Source organism: Malurus melanocephalus, unplaced genomic scaffold (assembly GCF_030028575.1).
Source record: "Malurus melanocephalus ecotype Western Australia unplaced genomic scaffold, MMel_1.1 scaffold_245, whole genome shotgun sequence".
Classification (NCBI taxonomy): domain Eukaryota; kingdom Metazoa; phylum Chordata; class Aves; order Passeriformes; family Maluridae; genus Malurus; species Malurus melanocephalus.
Window position 1 is genome coordinate 255876 of NW_026623477.1, and position 26353 is coordinate 282228.

Sequence of the window (26353 nt, forward strand, 5' to 3'; positions counted from 1 at the left end):
GCAGTCATGGCACACCCACACGGGCAGGGTGCCCGTGCAAGCRCCAAACCAACAATTTTTCTGAGCAGCAAAGCCCAACAACCAGGAGGAAAGCCTGGAAAACAGTGCACTCAACAGCCTGCAGAACTTGAGCTGGGGTCCTTGCTTAGGGCCACACCTGTACCTTCAAATATCACACTGAGCAAGAAGCCAGGCAGAGGCAAACCTGCCAGCTGAGCGTGGATTTAGCACTGGTGGGTCCAGCTTAGCGCCACTTTCAAACTGCCTTCTCCAAAGCCAAGAGGCGACAAGAATAACTCAGCTTCCTGCGATCTCCTCCCTCCACCCACAAAAAAACTGAGCTGCTTCTCCTGCCCACTCCCCTTTAATCAGAATAATTACTTGTTTTTCTTTAAACTCAGATTTGGCTACATTTAGTGAAATTTCCAAACTGCCGGATGTTGTGTGATTTTTGCTAGGCTGCCGTTTTTCACAAAGTATGTGACTTTGCCATGGAACGTCTCAGTTTACCATACAAATTTTGCGCAGAACAAAAATAAGATCTTTTACTTCTGTCTCTCTCGGGTAACATGGGATCTTTGGTTATATTTACCACAGGTGTAATGCTCTGCCTACAGAGGCCATCCAGATTACAGGGGATTTTAGCAGCTGGCATTCCTGAGAGTCAGTGKATCTGCACATGCAGACGCCCAGCCAGGGCCTGGGCTGCTGCCGCCAAGATGCACTGAAATGTAGCAACAAACAGAAAAAAAAAAAAGTCTGGCCAAATTTAGAAGGGTGTTTTCCTCTCAAAGTGCTCTGCAAGGAGAAGTGGCTAGTGAGAATTTATTAGGACAACAGATGCATTAATTTTATCTTGAATTTCGAGGCAAGAATTGGAAATGAGGATATCCTACTAGGTGATAAAACTGTCTGTCACAAGACCCCCGAGTACATGTCACTTGCAGAGCGCCTGGAAAACACGCGATGAAAGAAGTCGGTGGAAGGGGGTGGGAGACTAATGCTTTCTGGAGCTCAGCGGCTTGGACCATCACACTTTGTTGTATTTGTTCAGACAGGGAAAACGTGGGAGGTGGTGCAAGCATGCTGTAACAAGAGAGAGATTCTGTATTTATCACTGCAAAGACTAAACACAGCAAGTCACGTTACTACTGCAGGGAGAGGAGACTTGCTAAGCCCAGTGCCAAAGGGGTCAGGGCTGCTCCTCAGCCTCCTCTCCCAGTGGCCCCCAGCAAACATGGGGGCCAAAGCGAGAGACGTCCCTTTGCCAGGAAGGAGCAATCCTGCTCCTCTGCCGCGTGCCCAGCCCACTTGCTGTGGGCGAGGGACCAACACTTTCCTGGAGACATGAACACACCACGCACAGCAGCTATTTGGATACACATCTCTCCCTGATTGAAAACTCAGGAAATCGAGGTTTTGGGACCATATTTGAAGGCTGTGGGGCTGTTGGAGAGGACAGAGTGCTTTGCTGCTGCTGGGGCAGTTCAGTGTCAGAAGAGCCCGAGCAGCAGCAAGAGAGGATGCTCAAACCCCACGCACCCACGCGCTGGTCCTGACGGATGCCCAGAGCCCAGGTGGTGCCAGGGCTTTGCTCAGCAATCCAAGGGAGCAGCACTCGGCAGTGTAAACAGTAGGATGTGGTGGGAGCAGCGCAGCACCAACCGAGGAACAGCTTGGATTCACGGGGAAGGAAGGGCTGCACGTTACTCTGTCTAACGGGCTGATGCCGGTGCTTCCGATGCCTGGAAAGCTGCCGCCTCCACATCCTCTGCTGCTGGCACACAAGCGTTTCCTAACCCTCCACAGCGCTGGAATGAGGGAGGGTATGCAGGTATCCCCCCACAAGCCATACCCTGCATTCCCTCGAGCAGGGATGAGCTCAGCCYTGGGCTGTAACCACCAGSGTTTATCCGGGGAGAAGAGCTGCACTGTGAGTGGGACACCCTCCCTTCCTCTCTGCTCCGAGGAATATAGTGCCTCCAGCACACCTGAAAAGGCAGACTGCTCAGTCTGAACCCCACGGTGGTTCAGATAAGCTGCCAGACTGTGGGCACAAAGCTGCCAAGAGCAGTTTCTTGCCTCTGCTGGTAAGCCTTCCCACAGCCATCTCCATTTCCAAATGGATCCTACAAGCTGCCTCAAACTCAGCTAAAGGGCTCAAGAGTAGCAAACAGCAGACATCTGCAAGTAATTAAGACAACAMCAAAATTTGACTTTGGAAAGCCCTCCCATATTGCAGAACATGGCCTTCTCCTCTCGCCCCATTTTTGTGAACAAGTGAGTGCAGGAGAGGCTGCACATGAAGGCAACGGGGCTGGGGGTGAAACATGAGCACAACTTTCCAACCAGCCCAGCCACAGGCACTCGGGTGCACAACTGTCTGTGRGCTGAGAGAAGTGAAGCCCTGCTTGCACAGAGACACTCTTGTAAACTTTCTGGAACATGCGTTTTCAGAAGACCTTTGGAAATCAGCTGCCGTGTGCTCGTCCTAAGAAGCTGTCACAACACTTTTCTGGAATACAGCTCAGTTTGTTAAGCCTTTGYTGGATACTGAGGCCAGTTTTGCACAGATATTGGTCTGGTCCTATACCTTGCTAGGAAATATGTGGTGAGCTGTGAATTGGTTCCACAGTGTTACGGAGAAACACAGCATTGGAGGCACCTCGTGCTTTGTGACCTCATGGCATTTCCCCTAYCTCGTTCCCTTTCAGAAACACACAGGCACTTCCTGGATCTCCCTTATTTTGCTGTTTACTACTTAGGATGGTCACTGATAGGACCAGAATAATGAGAGGAACACATCTGTCAAGTGAAGTGACAATGAAGCAAATTGCATGTATATATGTATATTTTCATCTTCATTTGTATCCTCTACAGAATAAACTTCACCAGGCCGAGTGATGGCTGGAGATGGCTTTACTCTGTGCATCTTGGGTGTTTATGTACTGTATTTCTTCATACAACTTGTTTTTCTATTCATGTGGGGGTTACAGTGATCAAACATCACAGAATGGAAGAATAATTAGGTTGCTGATCTAGTCCTGGGAAAGCAGSAGGTTACAAATCAGAAAAAAAAATAAAAAGAAAGGAAACTGTAGTCTGTACTTACAGTAAATGACAGGAAAGAAGAAAACAAAGTTCCTTCATCGTATCTAGACAGTTTGGCCAAGACTCCTTCCAAAATGGTGACAAACTAYGAAGACAAAAAACACTGCAATTATTTTTAATAGTTGGACAAGGAKGTAAACATCTGTGTCACCCTCAAAGAAGCCAGTGGCGCTCTCAGTATTGCCAAAAGAATGGACCCCCTGTCCTTGAGCACAGTGGGTGGGGAGTGGGGAGCAGGAGYGCTTCCTTTTGGGTGCTGTGGTGAGGGAATCACCCCTCAGTGTCCTGGTGGTGCAGGGGCAGGAGGTGGGTGCAGTGAGGGGGAATCCAGCAGAGCCTCTCTGRGTGGGGAAGGCTGTGGCTCCTGCTCCCTGTATGCAGTGGCAGGCACGCAGCTAGCTGGGTATTCTTGCAGAAGAATTGAACTGGCATATGTTGGCGGATTATGTTTAAAGGTCTCCGCTGTATAATAGGGATGACTTGTTCTCAGAAAGTTTGAAACTAGAGGAAAACACACCCCACCATCTTTCTCCTTACATACCAATTCCCCTCTGTGTCAGCACAGCACACCAGACCTACACAATCACCCGAGGGGAATGCTGGCAGCTGAGCTACAGGAGCTGACTCTGATGAAAAACAATTTCCAAACAATTAAACCTGACATTTTGGAATGTATTTCCCACTACTGTCACCTCTAAATTAATTTCTTAGGAGAGCATATGGTGATCTTGCACAAGATGAGCTATTTTGTCCATACAACCTCATGMGTAGGAGTGGTGGCCACCTCTGCGTGCCACCCCAATGGCTCTGCAGCAGCATTTAATGGRGCCACCCCCTGACTGCAGCTACCCCCAGGGCTSTGGGGTGATGCTGACCATGGGTGTYACCCCATTAATGTAACACCCATTCCTTAAAACCACTTCTGGCCCAGTATGGCAATCGTGCCAGCAGAGTATTACATCTCACGCAGCTCCTAATCAACAAAGAGTCACCATGAAAGGACTGGGAGATGCATGATCCTGCCTGTGAGAAACAAGAAGCCGATTCAGCATCCTAATGTGTCACATTTTAATGGAAACGCACATGTTAAAGATGCAATGTTAACAGCGAATCACTTCACCTGAAGCCGAGGGTTACCTTTGCCACTAGGAGTGTTATCATTTCTTTGACGGTTTCCTCAATTAGTTCATCTATTTTTGAATGGTACTGGTGCTAAAGAAAAATAAAAGGAGAGGGGGAGGAAAATATTAGCATTGATCACAGCCAACAGCTCTACACTTGTCAGCCTCTTCCCTTGGTAAACAACAATACGTAGTATTAAACCAAAGAATTATGCAGCTTATTACCCTGGGCCCAACTGCAGTGGCCAGTGACTACTTACACGTGCAGGAGAGACCTCGAACTCAGGAGAATCCTACACCAGTTTAGAGGCACGGGCAAACCCTGCCCTCTTCTGTGTGCCCGCAGCTCCGGGAGCCACACGTGGATGTCGGAGGGGAGGCTCTGCCATCCCTGTGAGAACCAGCACCTGGTGCTCCTACAAATCCTGAAACCCCTTTGCTCCACGTCCGTGGGCATTGTCCCGTCCATGGGGCAGTGGGATACCCCTGCTGCTGGAGGGGAACAGCMCCTTCCCAGGGCTCCACAACCCACCCAGCCCTCGGCACGGGAAYGGGGAGGATGTGCTGCTCCAGGGGAGCTGGCATGGGGCTCAACCCCTGGAAATGGAGCTGCAGCCTTCCCTAGTGCAGCAAAGCAGCCCAACCTGCGCTACCCCGCGCTCGGCGGGCACAAGTTAAGCACTCGTTTAAAGGCTTTGCTGTCTTGTACTGTCAGATCCATCCAAAAACCACCCAACAAACCACGACGAGCCTTTTTGTCCCATGCAAAAGCCAGCAGGCAGTGCAGCCCCGAGCCCTGGGCAATGGCAGATCCCGTGGCAGCAGCTCAGCACTGGCTGACCAAGGCCCGTGCCTGCAGCACCAGCGTTTCTGAGTCTTCAACCCAATTTCTGCACATGCCAAACCTTGCTTAGCTCGGGAGCTCTGATGCAATCAGCTGCAATATGGCTAGAATAGGTACTAAAATACAGTCTTCTACTAATTTAGAAAAGACCTGTTTCCAATACAAGATTTAATTAGTGAAAACATACAGTATATTCTTATTTTCAATGGACTGAGAAAATACTGATTATGACTGCTTTCCAACACAAAACATTTGATTTTTCAGTCAAACATTTCAAGCACTGGTGCTAGTCACTATATTCATTACCACTTGGCATTAATATTGTTTTAAAATGTTAACATCAAATCACATTGAAAGAGACAAATCTGCTTTAAATACTAATCAGACTTTGGGAAGGAAGACTGTGAGGGCTTTACAAATGCTAGCTGCTGGTCTCAGTGTCTGATCGGTACTCTGAACTGCTCTGCAGTCTAGGGATTCTTTTCTATGGCAGTAACATTAATATAGGAATTGGGGGAAAGGAAAATAAAAGTAGGACACACTTACCCACTCTTTTGCAAACTTTTCAGATGATTGGGGACAGAAATAAAGAGGAAAGTGCAAAAGACAGGAAAAAGAACATATGAAGATAAACAATAAATAAACCAAAATCTTTTAAAAAAAGAGACGTATGAGAACAGCAGCATCATGCACAGAAACAATAAGCAATGGAAAATGAAATGGGGTCAAAACCTCCTTTCGCTGAAATACCAGAGATCGCTACCTGTAGGATTTGCAGGCAGTAAAACAGTGGGAAGGGCCCGGATTGTGGCTGACACCTGGCACTCGCTTATGGTTTTATTCGGCTCCAGAGAGGAAGGGAACCGGCTGTCGACAGGCAGGGTTCAGCCTCGGGGCAGGGGGACACGGCACAGCACGTCCCAGCCCCTGGCCTGGCTGGGGACACTCAGAGCCTCACCTGGGCACAAGGACGAGGCGGCACCGCCACGCCACAGGCTGCGATCTGCTGGGCCCACGCGGGGAAAACATACACGAACAAGCGGGTGACACTTGCATTGGCAGCTCCCATTCCCATGTCCTGCTTTGCAGGTCAAGACATACACAAGTCCCTTATGGGATCACAGTTATGATTTGTCTTTAATGCAGAGCTAGGCCTTGTCAGCTCCCAGGATTGAGCTGGCCTTTCCCAGCACAGCTGGAATGCAGCTGTGGGGAGGCAGGGACCTGTAACAGCTCGGTACAGGTAGAAGCTGCTGATGTGCTTGGCAGACACAGCCAGGACTTCCTAAGGGAAATGGAGAAGGGGTTGTGCACATATTGGGGTGTCTCTCCCATGATGTTTTCCTTCTGCAACTGCATTTTCTGTGTGTGTAAGACTTGGCAAACAAGCTTTTAGCTAACTGCTTTCATCAGGTAAGTCATGAGTTTGAACTCAAACATGACTCGCTATGTGCAAAGCAATCCACTGTGAAATGCACTGACTGATGCATGTCCAATTACAAGCTCGTTTCAGAAGCAAATAAGAGCCCCAATGGAATAAAACCACAGCTCCRAGAGCAGGACAGGAGCCTGTGCATGCACCAAGGCGGTGTAGCAGTACCCTGAGCGCTCATTCCCATCACAGCCGCAATCCCCGGGGCGGACTGAGCCCCGCTGGCCGGCAGTGACCATGCAGGACAGGCCTGTGAGCCCAGGGTCCTGCCCRGGCAGCCACAGCCACGTGCACCCTGTGCCACCGGTGCCACAGCCCCAGCTCCTCCTCGGGAAGTGGAGCTCGGCCAGGATGGGGTCACACACGGCGGGGTTTGGAAAGCGAGCGCCTGGGGCTGCTACAGACGCCTGGCTCGCAAAACCAGCAATTCCAACAGCTCCTTCCACATTCCTCATGGAAACGCTCAAGGTTAAAGATCGCAGAGCTGGTTTGCTTTACCCAGCGTAGCCCCCCCTCTCAATCGAGTTCATCACAGCTTTCTATTAGCTCAATTATTACAATCCATAATCAGTGCACTACAATGATTCAACTTGACTTTATGTGATGAGTATCTTGCCTTGTCATGTAACAGATTGTGTGTACGTTGTATTTCTCTAAGGACCATCTGACCTTAGATATTAAATAGAAACATACTAGACCAACTGAGAAACATTTAATACATACATTTATCCCCTTAGATGTATTAAAAATTCAGAGGAAAAATAAATATTTAAGATGGTAAAGTATGTTTACCAAATGTTTTAACAGCTGCCTTTAGAGACAAGGAAATGGAATGAAATGATGGGTGTTTGTTTCACAGGGTAATGCTCGCAAAATGCATTCAAGTATCTGCTAAAGTGAGTGTGGCTGAAGGTAGTGTGAAAGGGAAGGCCTTTGGGGTGGGAGGGAACCCACGGAGCAAGGTCAAGGAAGGTGTCGAGAGCCTCTGCCCACGCACAGACTGAACTGTCAGAAAAAAGTGGTTTGTTTCTAACAAAAATGTCTTCTCTGGCRAGGTCTGGGCCAAAGGCCCTGGCTGAACACGGTGGTGGGCAGTGTGAGCCCTTTTTGCTGCCATTGAGCTGCRTGCACAGGGACATGGCTGGAGGAGCCCCGTGCCAGCTGTGGCACTGACAGACGGTCCCATCAGTGAGTCTGTCTGTCTCTCCCTGCCTGTCCATCCCTCTCCATCAGGGCTGCCAGCAGCCCTTGCTGAGCCTGACTGGCTGCTACACCCCAGAGACGGCGGGACAGAGGGACTCAGTGAGGCACAGACCCAACTCCCYATATTACTGAGGAAGAAAAAGACTGGAACTAATTCCCATGCCTCTGCTGCCCATCTGAGTCTCTGATCATTTCCAATGGGATGGGAAGAGGCAGGGTGGCATTTGTCCTCCCCTCCCAGACTTTAGTGACAGATCTATATGAAAACTTTTACCCCCCTCAGCCTGACCATCTTGGCACAMAGGTTTAGACAGTTTTGAGGAGAGGAGATGGAGATAGCCAAAACAGAATGGCACGAGTGAATGGAGGGGGAGGTAGTAACACTCATTAAAAGAAAGAAAAGAAAAAGGGAGGGTGTATAAAATACTGCAGCCCTAAATGGTAACTTATGCACCAATAATTTACACCTGCTTTACAGGTCTATTAGTTTAGCTATCTGTTAAAAACCTCATGTCCCAGCAACTGCTGCTTGCCACAGGAGTTCAGCTGTCTCGGAGCTGCCGTCCCAAACAGCTCCTRGAAGTGGCACAGGCAGATTTGCAGCTGATCCCAGGAGCAGCTGCAGCCCAGGAGCAGCCACCTGGCCMCCTGCTCCCCTGTCACCTGCAGCCTGAGTCAGGCCGAGCCTGCAGTGGGACTGATGCTGAGAATTTGGAGGGAACTGTGGCAAGCAGAGARCATCACGAGTCAGCATGGAACGATGCAGAGAGTGCCTGGTCACGCGATACTCGGGCACGGCTGGCGTTTTATCAGTCTTTATCAGCCATCTGAATACTTAACCTGACAGTTTCATGAATGCAATGAGCCTCCTCTGTCAAGATATCAGAGTCTGAGTGATCTCCAAAATCTCCCTGTCCCCAGGGACTGTGCCAGTATAAGGGTTTGATCCTGGTTTGCAGCGGGGAGCATCGCAAACATGGACCTTCCCAGCTGACGGGGCACTGCCAAGGTGGATGCTGCAGCAGCTGCAGGCTGRGGGATTTGGGGAGACAAATGGGTATGAATATGGAACAGAAAATGGGAGAGAAGTTCATGTCCAGCCTTGGACAACAAAAGCCCACTCAAGATCTGCTCCAGGTGACCTGGAGGACAAGGGAAGACCTGATGATGGGCAGTATGAAATCTTTTGCAAGGTGAGTGTCACAAATAAAATGTCATAACTKAARTATGTATAAGAAAAATAAAAGGAAYRGCTGGATCTGATCCAAACACCACTGACATCAGGGCAGAGAGCCCTGCTGCATCCAGTGGCCTTTGGAGCAAGTTCTTTCAGAGGAAAACCTGAGGTGAACAACAGAAAAAACACAGGAACAACTAGCAATGGTTCTCTGCAAAATCTGACCATGGAAAGCTGTAGTGAAAAGGCTTATCTAGGAAATGCTGACAAGCAGCACTATAGGTGAGCCAAACAGTATTTGTGAATTTATTCTAGACTGGTATATGAATATTMAATTTGGCTTGAAGTCACTGGAGCAAAACGAGCATTCTGATGCATTTAATTCATTCCAATTTSCCATGTCTTTCTAATTCATAGATCAATTCACAGAAACTTCAACCTGCAACTACGGCTTTGGAAGAAAATAAAAATTAGCAAGTAATTAAAACAGGTTTGCTGTTTGGAAACTTGAGTCATTATGAACCTGGAAATCCAGAATGATCAAGTGTGCTGATTATAGCCAGTACTYGAGGAAGGCAAAGCAGCCGGAATTTCAATCTACTTTTGGAAGTTATTTATATTTTTGGTTTTGATTTTTTTTTCCCTTACATGCATCACAGCAACAACTTGGCAGTTCTGTTTTCCTTCTGTTTGTCTACAGAAAATAGCCATACACAGAAAGTGTGTTGCCAACACCTGGCTCCAAGGTGCAGTTAATGACTCAATTTGTATGGTCATCATGCAACAACCAAGCTTGAGAGATACCGTATGCATACCACAGTCCTTGCAAAAAGCCACTCCTAAGTGACAGGGATTCCGAATGTTTCTATTCATTAGATTTGAGAGCAACCCCCTGTACATTCATCTGCACACTCTCTATGGAAGGCTAAATCCACAAACGATACAACGTCTCTGAAACGAGCACAACAGGAGACAGGAAATTTCATGACATTGCCTTTAAAAGCTGTGAAAGGAAGAACCTGCATTTTTACCTCTTGGCCCATTTCCATACTGCAAAGCTTTGTAGACTGAGCTTTGGCATCCACCATGACATTAAACATGGTGCATATTGATTGAGGGACTCGGAAATCTGTTGATCGGCTGGTTTTCTGCAGTTTTACTTCAAATGCAATCCTTGTTCTGTGAAGGAAAGTAGAAATAGACGTTTCAGTTGCTTTTGAACATACTGAAGCCAATAATAATAATGTGAAACAATACTGAGAGGAGTTTGAGAAGCCAGAAAGCTGAATGCTRCTGGGAGTGCCATAGCGCAATTGTTACAAATGTGTTTTTACTAAAAATGGTTTTCCAGTTTGAAAAGAAAMCCCCTCTCCAGAATACACACTATTTATAAAGTGTTCAACCGTTYCAGGGAAGCTGTGACTCTCTCATGCTTGATAAACAGTGTGATGATGTTACAAACAGCAGTGTTAATGTACACCTTTAATTTAGTGGCATTAGCTGTCTGATAACCACAGCTCTTGTTGCTCCCTGACATCAACTACAAAAACCAGAAAATCCTTTATTGCTTGGCTGAAAGGACACTGCCAGATCATTGCATTTTTTGTAGTATGACAGTATTTGCTTGCTGGAAGTTTTTAATTGTCTTGTCAGTTCACAGGAGTGAACTGCCAGTTCACAGGAGTGGTTTCCATGCACCACATGTCTGCAAAGTGTGCATGGGCCCAGTTGTGCACATATGAACACACTTGTATCACACACCTCCCTGCTCTCCTGAGGCTTCACTGACATCAAATTTGACATCCCTGGCAGTTGCAAACCATGATACAACAAAGCTTTGTCAGGCAAAAAAACCTACAAAATCTGATCCCATGTAATATTTTAAATACCAAGGCATTCATGACTCCAACACAGGAATGCTTTGCAGTGCAGTGGGCATTCCCTGCCTGCCTTTCTTTGGAGCCCCTTTGCATATTCCAGAGGTACTTCACTAAAATCTAACCTAACACAGAACAATTACCACATCAAGCAGAATCTGCCAACAAATTAACACAGGAGCTTCAATTCAGAAATAACAAATATCAGCTGCAGCTCAGGAATAACTCTGAACTTGAAGGATCCCCCAATGGTTATGCAAATGAAAACTCATTTACGRATGTGAAGGACTCGTTCTTGGGATCAGATCTGAGCTGGTAGATAGGTCCTTCTGCCTGGATTTATTAGTTAACAGGCCTTCCTTGCAAGGGCTGCTTTCCTGACAGCCCCGAAATACAACCCAGTGCGGAAGGCGGGGTGGCTCCTGCATGGATTCAACAGTTCAGAGACAGACGCGAAGAAAAATGTTGTGTCAAACTGAAATTGCTAAAGAAACCTTAGCCAGGCCCTGTTTGCAGGTGATATAAATAGGGAAGGCAGCATATTGGTTTACATCAGCAGTGGCATTTGAACTGATTTAATTACCAGTGCCAGATTTAGCCTGGACTCGGGGACTAGAATCTTGATAATTACTGAAAGGACCCAAGGAGACTGGGATTTTCCATCTCCTCATGGAAAGGAGCATGTTCCTACTTACTTATGCTCACAACCATTATATTTAGTTGTACCAATACAAGCTGGGCCASGTTTTTACAGAGGGGCAACACATTCGTTGAAAGGTTGAGGCAAATAAGGGAAAAAAAACACCCGGCTTCCAGGCACACAAACCCTTCTTCAGATGTACCTGGAAATTTGCTTGTTTTTCCCAGTTATCTCAGCTGAGCTAGCCTGTTCTGATTTCTACAGATCATTGCAGCTATAACTGTGCTGCAAGGACAGCAAAGGGACCTTAGTTTCAAGCAAAAAAAAACAAACCCAAAACCAGAGAAAATAAGTTTTGCTGGTGGTGCTGGGGCAAAGCAGAGAGCAGAGCTCCAGCACTGAGTTTTTTCCTGAAGGAGAGCCTGAAAACTGGAGAACTGAAGCTCAGTGTTTGTGCCAGACACAGGACCAAAGATGAGCTGCTGCAATAAAGGACTTGCTCAATGTCAAAGACATCAAGTGCAATGCATCTCATTGCACTTAAAATGCACTGGGGTTTATTCCAGAATGGTGAGAGAACAAGCCTTGAGCTGTCTGCCTTCCTGCCCACATCCCAGGGACTGAACGAGCCTTCCCCTGTGCTGACACTGCACATCCCGGCTGGGAGGATSGTACTGAAAATAAATGCCACACTCACACTTGCGGAGTGGCCAGGAAATTGTGATACAGAACAGCCACATCACACACTGCAGTTAATATTAGCGTGGATCAGCTGCATTTGGCATCATCCATTTTCCCCCTGGTTCTTCTCTTTGTCTATGGTGTTTTTGCACAATGAAATACAAAGTTTATTTTTTCTTCTTGCCTCATTAGCTCCGATGCAAATGGACATAATTTGCCGTGGAAAAGTTGGAAATCTAGCTTCAATATTTTGCTTTCAAAATGACAGCTGCCAGTATGTCTAAAAGTTGCTTAAAGACATCTMTGTTTTGGAAGATCTGCAGGTAACTATCCTATAATGTGGCTGATGATACAACAGCTTTCCCCAATCAACGGCAGACGTGAAACCTGTGTGCCAAGCAACAGACTATCCCATTTTTAAAATCACTTTTCTTGGTCTTTTTTTCATGTATCTGTGTTTTCTAGGTGGGTGCTGGGATCTTTCTTATGGCTATGCCTTCAGCARTCAGCACCATCACACCAAACTGCATTTACAAAGATCCAACTTCATGCGCAGCACTGAAAAGAATTAATTACCTACAAAACCCACAAGAATGGGTGATTTACTGCCTTATTGTGAATAAACACTCTCCAGAGTCCACAATCCACAGCAACGGGGTGAATTCCAGTTTTTAGGGTGGAACAGGCTCTGCATCCTGTGAGAAACACCCCAGACTGGCTCGTGGGCACGCACCTCTTCACACAAGACTCGATCATGTCGCTCGCCATCAGCTTCAAGCGCTGCTCTAAGTGTTTCCCAAACTCCTCCTCGGGCCAGTGCAAATCCCGAATGAARGTCTGTAGGGCATCGAGTTTCCAGAACATATCTTCTGAGGTGCCTGATCCATTGCTGGCAGGGCAAAACGAGAACAAAAGTCAGAAGTGGCATCAGGGTCTTTGCAACCTGATGTGGAGACCATTCCTGCAACAAGTGTAAGGCAGACAGCAGTTTCATACACAGGACAACGCTGGCCATCTCCACCATCAGGATTTTGAGTTTTACCATACAGTTGCCTAATCTACCTTGCTGTCATCACCCACAAAACTTTCCAGACCAGATGAGTAAGACAACATCATGAGTTACACATATTAACGGGAAGAAYGTGTGTATGGTAAAAATCAGCCTTAGTTAATAACCACATCAACGTATGTGATTATTAAGAATTAAGGCCAGAAATTGTGGGAGAAAATCCTCGGTCAATAATAACTGCCATACTAGGCYGTATGCAGTTATTAAGATTTAGGGTTTCATGCAATTCTCCCCCCTCCAAATTATATCTTGAGTTTGCCTTGTCCCCCCAGTGCGGCCCCGTTTCCAGGTAAGGGACAGTGCTAACAAGTGGTGAGCGAGGACACGCTTTATCTCTTGAACAGCTGAAAGAAAATTGGGGTAAGTCAATTGAGCTAAGGGTACATCTCATATCCAGGAGTTTTGGCAGGATTTACSGCTGCACCTTTTTCTTTGCAAAGGYAATTACAGGACAACAAATTTCCAGTTTTAAAAATTTATTTTGCAACAACTTTGGTTTGCCACAAAACTCTGAATTTCTTTCCCAAGCATATATTCTTGTACCCACACCCCTGCCCAGATGGAAGTCTTTGGTCCTGCAGTGTGTAGCTACACCAGCTCTTTTCACAGTATAATTATATCTCAAACCTCCACTTACAGAATAAAAATACAGGACTGGATTGCACTCTGTTTGTGCAGAGAAATTTATGCATCCATAACCCTTTTCTCTCCCTCTCTTCTTCTCCCTCACTTTTATTTTTTTTTTTTTTCAGAACAATTACCAAGGGAGCTTCAAGAGTTTCAACCCCCTCCTCGCATACCACTAATGCTAACACAGTAATTTATAAGATATTTAACACACCATGCATTACCACTTGTGCTGACATCATCTATAGAAACAGATGAGGGAGGGTGTTTCTATTGTGACAGATGCCAGCTGCATTGAGTTAATGCTAGAGGAGCTCGGAGCTAATGCAAACAGGGCTACTCCCAGGTGAGAACTGTAGTCCCAACATGCCAGAGGGGTCCTGAGGGATCCTGGGCTAGCAGAGCCAACCAGATAAAGAATGAATCGTCTTGGTTGTAGGAGAAACGTATCTGACACTAAGCAACAGGTAACATGTCCTTGATGGAGGGGAAGGGTGAGTAAAAGGAAACCAGGGAGATGAAAAGATAAAGAATCAGGCATTTGCTTTAGCCAGGGGACCAGTTTGGACAACAGTCTCACACGTTCATCTACCATCAGTTTTCAGTTCAAACCTGTRCTTGGGTGTAAGCAAGCTTTAACAGTCTAAACCCAGTTTTGGAACKGCCTGAATTTGCTTTTTAAGTGATTAAATGTGTACAAATACAATAATTGGTATTTACTACGGCAATATTATGACACCCATTTGGTTTCAAAATTTAAAAAGTATTATTCTCAGTGTTTTTCTCACTTTAGATTAGGGCTCCATCCAAGTAAACAATATAATATATTCATTTCCAAAATGCACTGTTYGTGTTTTGCTTGTGAGCACCACAATTACTCTAATGACACAGGCAGCTTGCAATATACCATTGATGCTCAAGCATTTTCAGAGGAATTATCCAATTTTCTGTCATTACATGATTCTTATCTTTTCAAGGGCAATACCACAAAGCATGCACAGAGAAAGATTAAAAACTTTCAAGTACTCTTTACAGACAACTGCCTAAGCTAGCCTTTAATATAACTATCTTAGCATGAATATGAGTTGTATGGCTTTGAAACATAAAAAAACCACACTAGTATTTTAAGAAGTTTTAAAATCTCTTAAAAAAGATCTCACATCAGTGTTTTCTTTACTTTGGTTTGTTACCAGTGCTCTGCAATCCCAGAGCAATGGCAGAGGCGTTCTGGTGGACTCCAGGTGTAGATGTAATCGAGGGGGTTTCAGTAACAGTGAGCAGGGGATTCTCGGGGGAATTCTTCAKTTTTGTCTGTTAAGTGAGGGGGTAAAGGAAAAGCACCATAGTGCTGACTGAGACCACCCTATGCCGACCCTAAATAACTCTTTAGGATTTTGGAAGGAGAAYGGACAAATAACAATTCCCATGCTAGGATATCTTGGGAGACGAGCTCCCTCAAATGATGAGATTTGGGTTGAGCCCACTGTGTGCCACCCTCCACACTGCTCAGTGGGAAATGTGCTGTAAAAGAACTCGCTTAATCTGTGCTGAGGATCTGTGGTCTCTTCCCCCTGAGCTCCACGAATGCAGCCTGGGACACTGGGACAAGGTTCCTACAGAGCAACTGTTTCGATGCCGTGCCCAATTTTGCAGGCCATACTCTAAAACTCACATTGAAAATATATTTCTTTAGTTGGTCATGGCATTATTTGGGCAGTAATGATGCTATGGAGCTTTAATCCTCGCTGGGGCATCCCCCAACATGAATRAAAACTTACAGGGTGCTCTTCTTTCTTAGACCGCTTCATCAAAATCAAGAAAAAATTACCTGGRATATGCAGAGCTTGCATTAAATAGGATTCACTTTTAGATCTACATCTGGTCCACAGAAATTGGTTGACTGGCATTGAAATTGGTTCATCTTCTCTTTTAGACAAAACTCTTTGCTGAGACACATAATGTCACGTTGTAAGTTCTGTGGTTTGTATATTATTCAGACCATGCCCCATTGTTGACAGCTATTTTGTAAAGTAAGATACTTGCTCAAACTCTCAGTGGGAGTTGAGACAAATTTTCAAGGTTTATACAAAAAAACCCTCAAAATACACATGCCAGAAATTCACTAGTGTCTCATTCAGAAAACATCTAATTAACTGTATCACTCTTTAAAGTTTTATGTAATGCACAGAAACAAACAATACATATCCATGCCAAGATTACTTTAAATTTAAATGAGATCTAATTTGAACTGAATACACACTCAGAATCATAAATAGCAGCCATCCATGACGGTGCAGAAAAGCTAGGCATTTGTGGGATGCCTAGTGGGATGTTAACTGGTAGATTTGGTACTTTAGGGAGATTCACATTTGGTAGATTCACATTGGGCAGATTACTTGTTAAACTCCTGTGGAAGAAACAGACAGAAAGAAAAAATACCATAACAGTGACAATGCAGATGTAGCAGAAGCACATGACACTCAGAAACAAATCTGCAAAGTTCACAGCATGAGGACAGTTAAAAAACTAAAGCAAAACATTTCAGAAAGAAGCATGAGTATGGAAGCTTAAATGTATTGTGTTTTCAGTCTGCTATAAAATTCAAATTCCTTAAAAAAGGAAAAAGGGAAAACCAATCCAGAATGAAAAGAATCATAAARCAGCAAATTAACAGAGAACTCAAACACCCGTGAAAATAACTGCATCTTCAAGTCCTGATACCATTTAAAAGTGCAGAGAGCAGCTTTTCTTCCAAAAAACCTTTCTTTCAAGAGTCTCAGTTCTTACGCACACAGGCTGGATGAAAGAGCTAAACTAAGAGATCTGCTGAGGAACWGGGATTTGTTTTAGACCCTCAAAATAAAGATGGACTAATCTAGAATGATGAAACAGTGAACTGCAATGTTCAGTGAAGACTGTGCCCTGATCCTCCCTTGYATTCCTGGGAGCAGAGAAAGGGGTTGTCCAGCCCTACTATTTGTGCACTGTGAATGAACTGCACTCCGTAAATAAACCCAGGACTGGCATGTGACTRTTTCTTGGCTGGAAACGGGCCATGAGGTGATTAAGATATTCAAAGGTTGATATGAAGCACGTGTTCTTGGGCATCACGACTTTGATCAGTATTTTCAGATGTGCAACTGTTATGCAAATAGAGATCTTGAGAAAGAGGGCAGCTGTGTTGATTTAATGCAACATTCCCTGCTGGAACAAGGTGTGTGTAACAGCACCACCCGCCCAGGGTTTGGAATCCACCCCCACGTATTTCAGTCTGCTAGGTCTCTAGATGTTATAATTGGTCTAATTCTGTTCCAGTGAGTATCTCATCACAGTTATATTCTACATGCAAAATAAAAACACCAGGAGATCTGGGAATCAGCAAAAGACAGAACTCAATTACCCAGCTCCCGTGTTTCCTGGCTCGCAGAGGAGAGGCCGGTGTCAGAGGAATGCCTTGCTCCTGCCCTCCCCCAGAAACACTGCCTGACCCACAGGTGGTTTCACAGTCCCGTGTGAGGAACAAAAACAGATGCTTTGACACTGTTTTCAGCAGTTTKTTACTTGKGCTCAGTGAAAATGGAATCAGKAATTCAGCATTTCAGCTTCACCCTGCACTGCTGAGGCTGCTGAAATCTCTTCTGTTGATGCACATGGGCACGGCTTCTGCATCCAAATTCCTCTGCTCTCAGTGRCTGCATCAGGACATGCCACCTTTGGAGGTCTCTCCCATTTCCTGGGATTTAATTAGTTGTTGTATGGACACCATTACCTGGATTCTTGTGAAGCTACCAGATTATACACTATGTCTTTCCAGGCATATTAAAAATCTTACTAACTTCCCTGAGAAATAATTTACACTTCATTTCTTACTGCATGTTTTATATATCAACCTTTAAAGTAATGGGTTTGAGCTGCCTGTACTGAATAAATGTTTCCTAATGCAACAGATGATGTGAACCACATCTCTGCAAGAGCTCAGCTCGTCATTGGTGGTGAATCTCAGGGAACAGACTTCATTCTTTGTGAATAAAACCCAGTGCTGGGAAGGAAAACAACAAACCAAAGTTTTCTCTAGTGAAAAAAACCACAACTACGTTCTTATTTCTATTTATTTMTATGATTCTTAGTAGATTTAACCTCCTGCTATCTGTGTGTTCTCTTTTATAAGCAAACAGGAGAATTCACTAGCCTCACAAGCTGTCCATTGTTTCCATTCATACTGTATCTGCTGTTAAGATGATATGAACTATTGAATGAGACATAGACTCCATAGTGATTGAGAGAGTGTTAAATTTTCAGAAATGGCAGTGCATGTGGTTAGATACTGATATGGAATAAATAAAGAAATAGCAAGAGGTGGACAACATATAAATGTATAAGGAAAAGCAACTTAAATAACTTAGCCAGATGGTAAATACATAAATCAGAGGACCTTTGGTTTTAATATTAAAATTCAAGAAGTGACAGTGTTATATTAATAAAAACACTGTATTAATAAAATATGACTTCTAGAGTAAACAGTATACTATATTCACACGGAAACATATTTCTTTTATACAACACATTATTTTGCTGATGCAAGAATATGTTGCAAGAATAAGTTAGTACTCTTAAAACAAAACAGCAAAATAATGGATTATATTATGTTAACATACAGTAACTAATGTAAAAAGATATCCTCCTGAATTGACATGCACAGTTTTTCAGGTTCAACTGATCTAATTATCTGACTAACAGTTGCAGTGAGACCTGTAAAAAATGATTAATATTACCAGCAAATGTTCCATAAAGCCTGCAATTGCTCAGACCATAAAACTACAGGTCCAAGATGAGAAACTGTTTCTAGAAGCCAGCCATGCCTATTTAATATAGATGGCTAAATATAACCTCAGCCATCAGGCAGGGAATGTGGGCATTTGCATCAACAAGATGAGGGCTGTCTGATTTGAGACAACTCAGCTCCAGGACTGGATCCCGATCGCTTTGATAGGAGACGCACGCTCTGGAGCTGCACCGCTTGTTTTCCTGGCATCTTCTGCTTCAGCCCCGTTTGTGTCTGTGAGCTGTGGAAACAGCCTTTCACCTGGGCTGTGTGCTGGGAAATTCTCAGTGCAAACAGACTGGCAGTGTACCCTGCACAACCTCCCAGTGCTCACACTGTGCCGTGGCACCGATCACACCCAACGCGTCCGGCGGCGCCGCGGCTGCTCCTCTAGAGCTGCCCTGGCAATGAAAGGAGGGCAGAAAAATCACAGCGTTTTTTACTGAGCTGTCTCCTGGGCTCAGAATAGAGCTGAACAAGACCCTTGGTCGTACTTAAATACTCAGTTCCTACGGGATGCTTGAAATGATTTAGTGATGGAAGACGCAAATGCCTGTCTCTTCCATCACTATAAACACTTGCAACCTCACTGTYGAGGCTGAGCAAATGCTCAAGAGCAAATCTTTTCACAAAAGCCTTGATGTGAAGCAAAGAGCTTGATAGTGAAGTAGGCAGTCAAATCTGTGCTCTTCCTGTGACTGACACCCAGAATAGTAACAAAAATACTCACTTTCACTACAACGGTGCTTCTTTTAAGGGGAAACGTTTTTCACTATCATTTTGTAGTTGTACAACCTTATAAAATGATTAGTATAATCATATCGTTCAACTTCTGACATTTGTATTAATGATACATTTATAAATAGTTTGCAGAGGGTTAGTGAGCAATTAATAGATGCTAAAGCTAGGACTACAGACTGGTAGAGACAGCCCTGGGCCAGTGAGTAATGTCCTAGTCAAGCCATTGAAACTGGTTGTCATTGCACCAGCCTTAGCATTTGCTCAGAAAGATCTTTCAACACAGACACACACACAGAGACACACACACATACGTGTCAGCTGGCTGCGAGATAAATCAGCGCTCTCCAAGGAGCTAGCATGAAAAAAACCCATTGCAAACCCTACTTTTCCAAGACCTCTCAACTCACCAGAGAACAGACCTACTCTGTATCCTGCATACTTGGATGACTGTGCGAAGGACAAGTGTTCCACATTTCTCTGCGTGGATTCATGCGAGCGCACCAGCTGCTCTAGCTATAGGGCACGGACCCCCTGCAAATTCAGCAGCTCTGCAGAGGCAGATTACAGAGCCCTCATGAGCACATTACATCCATGCTTTTTTCCCCCATTCTTTTCAATACTTAACAGTATCTCTCTCTCTCTCTCTTTGTGATTTCTGTACCTTACTCCTCAGAGCATAAGGTGCAGAGTATTCGGCAATGAAAATAGAAGAAATATATGCTTGCAAACTGCCATCTGGTCAGGTTATGGAGGGCTACATATTTCAGCCTTGACTGCAAGCACGAGTACAGAATAACCCTTTCGAAAGACTCTGAGTTGTGGAATAATTTCTTGGTTAACAGGAGATAATRAGATTTCCTTCTCACAATCCACTGTAGAGATTCAGGGCAGCAACAAACTTGGTGGAAYGGTCAGCTGTGATGATCTGCCTTTGCTGGGCAACTTGAAGGTCTTTTTCCAAAGCAGAGGAAAGCTGTGGAAGAACATTCTGCACCGTTCCTGATTTCCAAAAAAGCTCTGCTGGAAGAGGTGGCAATAGAAGGTCTCGATTTGGTTGCAAATTGGCTGGTCCAAAATATTTGAGAATCTATGGCCAAAAATTCAAGTGTGCTGCAGTATGGACATGTGGGGTGAGAAGAGAGCAGATATAGGAGGGCAAATCAAACAAGATAAGTCTCTAACCTGAGTTCCTCTACAAGTTCCCTGTCGATCAGACAAAAAGGAGCAGGTGGTCTGCCCAGGAGGCAAAAGATGAAGATGCCTTAACATTTAGTTCTGAACAGCACATGAAAAATGTCATAAGATCCTAGGAATGACACTCCTCTTTTCCTCTGCACTGTATGTGCCACCCTCTGGCACTCGCTGGTGCCTGCCTTCACCGGGTCACATCACGTTGAGCCAGCGTTTGCAAGTGACACTTTTGTGTGCGAGACACAAGAACAAAATATCAACTAGTGAAAAAAAACAAAAAAAAAACATGGTGCATCTTTTCACCAGATGGACAGAAGCTTCTTGTGGAAAGCACCCACTTTCCTGCTGGGAGGAATCTTTTAAATACCCAAGTCTGTAAGAGAAAGAGTCCATCCTGGGCTTTTGCTTGGAGATGCAATGCTCGAAGCATGCTGTAACTGGAACTCCAGAAGGGAATAACCATCACAAGAGAACTAAGAAAAGATCTTTTATAACTATCAGGGGTAACTTGGAAATGATAGATGCTGGCATACCCAGGGACAAAGCATTCTGACAGGCAAGTAGCACATTTAAGTACTTATGGACATCTACAGTTAAACCCCTAAAGCCATTAAAAAGCAAAAAGATGACAGCTTCTGATAAAAGCAAAAAAAAAAGAAAAAGCAGAATGAATTGCTTATTGAGTGCTTGACCCAGGTGGACAGGTACACAGAGTTAACAGCCTCTGTTTCRTAACAGACAAGGAAATACAAACACATTCATTACTAAAGCAGAGCTCTGAAACTGAAGTTAATGCTAACTTCRAAGTGCAATTCTGCTTGAAGGAGTGGCTGTAAAAATGGCATTCTCCTACTCGAAAGATCTATTTCTTGTATGTTTTCTGGGTCACATCTGCTTATTTGAAACAAGATTTTTTAGGATTTTTAATCCTGTTAGCCTGCAGACCAAAGACAGCAAATGGAAAGTGAGAGAGGCTCCTGAATGCCAGCCACTTAACCCCACTCAAAACAGAGGGGATGATCAGGTGTCAAGAAAAAAGCCTGAGATTTGGCAGGCAGAATCCTTACGGATGCTGAAGATGCACAAGAAAGAAAGGAAAAAACCTGGGTACTCAGAYTCCAGGTTGCATATGGGAGGCTGGCTGCTGAACAAAATCTCTTTTCCTTGTAAACGGAACATATTTGGTGTGAAAAGCCCTGAAAGACCACACGTTCTTTTATACAGCAACCTCTGAGAGTGCAGTGCCGTTTCACTTCGCCTAGAGAACGACAGAAAAAGCAAGGAAAAGGCTCTCCAGAGGTCACCTGGTCCCAGTTCCTGGTCTGAGGCACTGCCAGACTCATGTTGCTTGCAAAGGGTTGATCTTTCTCTTTTAATATCTTTATTAGAAGGAAAAGTCACTTATTTCCCTTTGTAGGATCTGACGTGGCTTTATAGAGCAAGCGTGACAGGGTTCAGCAATGCTTCAAAACCTGTGAAATAACAACAGTAATCCAAAGCACATGTCACATTTTTATCATTCACCAGCTCTTGAGTTCAATTTGGGTTTTTCTCAGGCTCCCAATTTCTTGCTGGTGAACTCCTAGCTTTCCAAATGTAAGAAATKATTATGCTTGAATCATCTTGCCCGTGTTTCACTTTGGTTTCTGCATGTTTAATCCTACAGGCAAGGGAGCTGGGACTGGCAGAGCTGCCCTGGACATGGGGACATGTGCAGCCACCAGAGGCACACGCTGCACTATCACCCCACAGGGTGGGTGGAAAAAATGAGTATTGGGAAGGCAAAGTACAGCAATGACTCACAGGGGTTACAGGGCTGCAACTGAACACAGTGAAGCAAATTTTTTTTTTGTTCTGAAAAGGAGCTATGTGAGTTCAAAAGCAGCATTGGAAAAGGCCTTTTAGAATGGGTTCCAAAAAGCCACAGCAGTTAAGRAGGTTTTCCCATTTTTATGCTTCCCTGTCCAAAGGCACACGGTTCAAACTGAGGCAGCAATGCATTTCAAAAAGCCAACACCATTTCCCTCATTAACCTGAAAACCCTGAAGAGATCAGGCCTCCTGTTTTTAGCATTAAACTAGAAAATTTACAGCACTTTCTGCATGTCCAGTCTAACGTTTTCTAATTCATCTCTGCATGAATCTCCATCCATTTGCACCCAAATTCCGATTGTATCAAAGGAGGTTTCCTTACTTTACTGGCTCCCATGACTCCCGCTCAAAGCCCCTGTGAATTGACTGTGCAATTGAGGACTCCATCAGATCGACATATCTAACAACAAGTGGAGCAAACAGGTCTTGGAGGTGTTTGTGGAATTTTCCATTGCACAAATTATCTAGAATAGATAAATAAAAGTATAGTAAGACACTACTGTTACTACAACCTCTGTAACAAACCACAGCGTGGCACTTCATCACACAACGAAAACTTTGAGAACGTAACAGGAGCTGGCATCAGGCACCAATGCTCAGGACACAGACAGCAGCAAAGACTTCTTACTCCAAACAAATAAACAGACAATGAACCTTCTTTTCCATTAATGTCAAACTTACAAATACATTATCACTTCCTGTGAATAAAACAGGTGTAAGAAATACAGCATGGCAAACATTATGGCTTTAGCAGGTGGGAGMATAATTTCTTCTTTGGTTGCTCACTACATGGCTTTTTTATGTGGTCTTAGAAAACTAACTGGGGCCCTGGTCTGGGACTTMGCTGAGGCAATGCCAATTTTGCCACCAGTTCCCCAAGGAGGAGTCAGACTAGGAGAGTGCCAAATGCTCACATGGGTTTTGAAAGCATGGGCCCAAGTGCTTTGGAGAATAGTCTTATTTCACAAAGCACTATACTTCTGAACTACTCCTGCTTCCATTTACTTTAATATTTTCCTCTCTCCAACAGAATCTTAAAGCAGGGACTGGTTTACTCCATGCTAAATAAATGCAGTACACACATATAAAATGATATACACATTTAATGACAATGAGATAGAATACCTAATTCCCTGCTTATCARGCAGCCATTACCAAGAAAAATAAAAGTTTAACTTCCCACCTTTCACTAAGGTGATTTAGGGGGTGTGCTTTTGTCTAGTGGCAATGGAACAAAATCAAGCTGATGCTAAAAGAGTGTGTCAATCTGCAAATCTCTCCCCATCTCAGTTTTCTGTGCAGTGCAGAGAGGCTGAAAGCATTATCAGTAACCTGAGCCGCCCACTGAAAAGGAAACGACCGAAATACAGAAATACAATACATACAGTCACTACGGAGGGAATCGTTTATGAGCTGAAAGAGCGGGAAGCTGTCCCAGGTGTCTGGGGGCTGCACCTCTAACGCTGCATCCATATCCACTGCAAACAGCGACAGGAAGGTCTCCGCGTGCTCAACCATTAGRTCTGACCACCAGGCAAAGGCCTTCAGAGTTGGTAGAAAAAGATAACAAAGAAGCGTGTTAGTTCTTGTAAAGCACAGGGAAAGATGTTAGGCCACATATCTCAAAAGGAAAATAAAATAAAGGAAAATAAAAAAAAAAAAGAAGCATCCCATGGAAACTACCTTTATTGTAAAGAGAACAGTGCTTTGGAGCGCTAGCCTGCACRGGCAGTGCTAATCACAGAATTAGGCACTGCTGTTCTAACACAAAGGTTTTTTGTAGAGGATCTGTTCAGAGCTCCACCGTAAAGGCACGCAGCTGTAACGTGACAGAGAAGATTTCATCTGTTCAATTTACAATAAACGACTTCATTCATCTTTAATGCTGTTAATCATCGGGAATAAAAATCAACTAATTCTTATTTCTAAAGCATGGAAATTTGCKACTTTCTTCACTGTACTTATGGGTTTTTTGATGTGTTTTTCAAAAGCTTAAATTTTACTTGGATTTGCTACTTCCATTTGTCTTGAAAAACAAGAAGCCTGAGACATAAAAATCTGTCCTAAATCACTCACACTCTGCTTTAAAGATATTTCAAGCATCACCTGTAAAAGTTGTTACAGCACTGTTCATTTTACATGGTTAGCTAACACACTACCACCTTCATGATGCTACTGATCAGAAACCCATTACAAAGCTCTACTATCAACATGCCAAGATGAAAAAAAAAACATCTACGGCAAGCCTAAATTTTCACAGAGGCAGGAAAAAAATGTCTAAACTTGAAAACCAAAAAATATCAGTGAGATAGCTCATTCTCATGCACATGGGTCCTCAAAATTGGCTGTGCGGGCTCTCTGGGGCGACATTCACATCGTACATGGCTCAGATGTGAATGCTGCGAACGCATGCATGCGTGTTCAGTAGTCACTTCTGGCTGGAAACATGCAATATGAGAAGAGCTGTGCACAGGACCATGTGCTGTCATTTTGAAGTGATAGGAAATCACTCAGGGACTCAAAGGAGCTAAGGAATAGCTTTGCGGCACTTTGCGAGAAAAAGAAGCCTCTAGCATAGGCACAAGAGTGGAGATGAAACGGAAGAGATTGGGGATGGAGGAATCAGTTTGAAGAGGAATTGCCAGTCAGGGAGGGGCATTTTTTGCAGATTTTGGCAGGCATGAATAAGCAGAATGGTCTTTCACTCTCTCAGTTTTGGTTCAYTGATGAAGATCTGCACTGATGTACAAAGCACAACTCCAGCTGCTGATTCACTTGGAGAGGGAACAGCACYCCCAAAACAGTTACTGCCACGGACCCCTTTAATTTTCCTGGTTTGGCCCAACTTCTCAGCTGCCAGTGATACTGGCAGGGGGTTTTGGAATTGTTTCCACTCTTTCATTCCTTCAAAATATAAAGCAGACTCACACTGCCCTGCTATTGTGGCACAAGTAGATATAAAACTGCTGTGAAGGCATGGATAGATTGGGCGTTGCACTCGGCATTTTGCTCCCAGAGCACATCCAAGATGTAAAATAACCAAAATAACCACATGACCCCCAAACTAATCTTAGTATTGGGCCTGCCCTGTCATGGAGGAGAAGATGGGGATGAAGTGGGCTGTGCCATGAAGGCACAGCATCAATGTCTGGCCGTGCCTGAAGTGGCAACACCAGCGGGTGAGTGTCCCTGCGGTCATGGCAGGGGGATAAAGTAGCTACAGCAGAGTCCTCTGTCTGCAAGCYATCCTCAGCTCCAGACCCGTGGAGGAAGCTGTCCAGCCCTGCTGCAGCAGGTCCTGCCTGGGGATGCTCAGGGGCTCAGTGGCAGTGGTGACAGCTGCAGAGTCGTCACTGGAAAAGCTGAAACCAAGGCAAGGGAGCCATGGGGCTGAGATGTGGGGCAGCGCTCTTCAGCTCTTCTCCACATCTGGTGCTGGTGTCCAACCAGGCACAGGACTGGATGCCTGTGAGTGCCACGCTGGGAGGCTCAAATTGCTGGGAGAGCAGAGGAACCAGGAACATCCAGACACACGTGAGCTCCTGGTGCCTGCTCCGAGCTGCTCCGAGCTGCTCCCAAAGCGCTGCTGAGCGYGGGGCTGTGCAGGGTCCTCTCGAGGCAGCACTGTCTGTTTGTGGTTTTTGGGGAGGTTCTGGGGCTGTCATTGTTCTGATGTGCTTTCTCTGTTTCTCTGCCTGCCCAGAGCCTGCCACCCTAGCACCCACCAAACACTGCCCACAGGTCTGTGGGGACAGAGTGACCGCTAGGAAGGATCGATGGCAACCAGCATTGTGTAGGGAAGGGAAAAGAGGGGAGGGCAAAGAATGTCTTCTGTAACAAATCCCAACATAAACACTTCAGAGTCCTGCAATAAAAACCTGCTTCCATGAAAAGTGAAAAAAAAGAGCTATTTTTAAAAAAAGAAAAGCATGTGATCATTGGTGGA

At 44.8% G+C, this 26353-nt stretch overlaps 1 protein-coding gene across 6 annotated transcripts in view; it reads right to left on the reverse strand.

The window, feature by feature from the left end:
* CADPS (calcium dependent secretion activator) overlaps positions 1-26353 on the reverse strand; it is a 202989-nt gene that overhangs the window by 26570 nt on the left and 150066 nt on the right. For 3 of the 6 annotated variants that reach the window (XM_057375342.1, XM_057375341.1, XM_057375339.1), the window contains 6 exons: positions 23793-23949; positions 22730-22871; positions 12820-12975; positions 9920-10067; positions 4249-4323; positions 3113-3196 (listed from right to left, as the gene is read on the reverse strand). In XM_057375342.1, the coding sequence (XP_057231325.1) occupies positions 3113-3196; positions 4249-4323; positions 9920-10067; positions 12820-12975; positions 22730-22871; positions 23793-23949 (762 nt within the window). Of the gene's footprint in view, positions 1-3112; positions 3197-4248; positions 4324-5622; positions 5638-9919; positions 10068-12819; positions 12976-16042; positions 16190-22729; positions 22872-23792; positions 23950-26353 lie in introns of all 6 variants that reach the window. The other 3 variants (XM_057375338.1, XM_057375340.1, XM_057375337.1) reach the window with 3 other exon arrangements.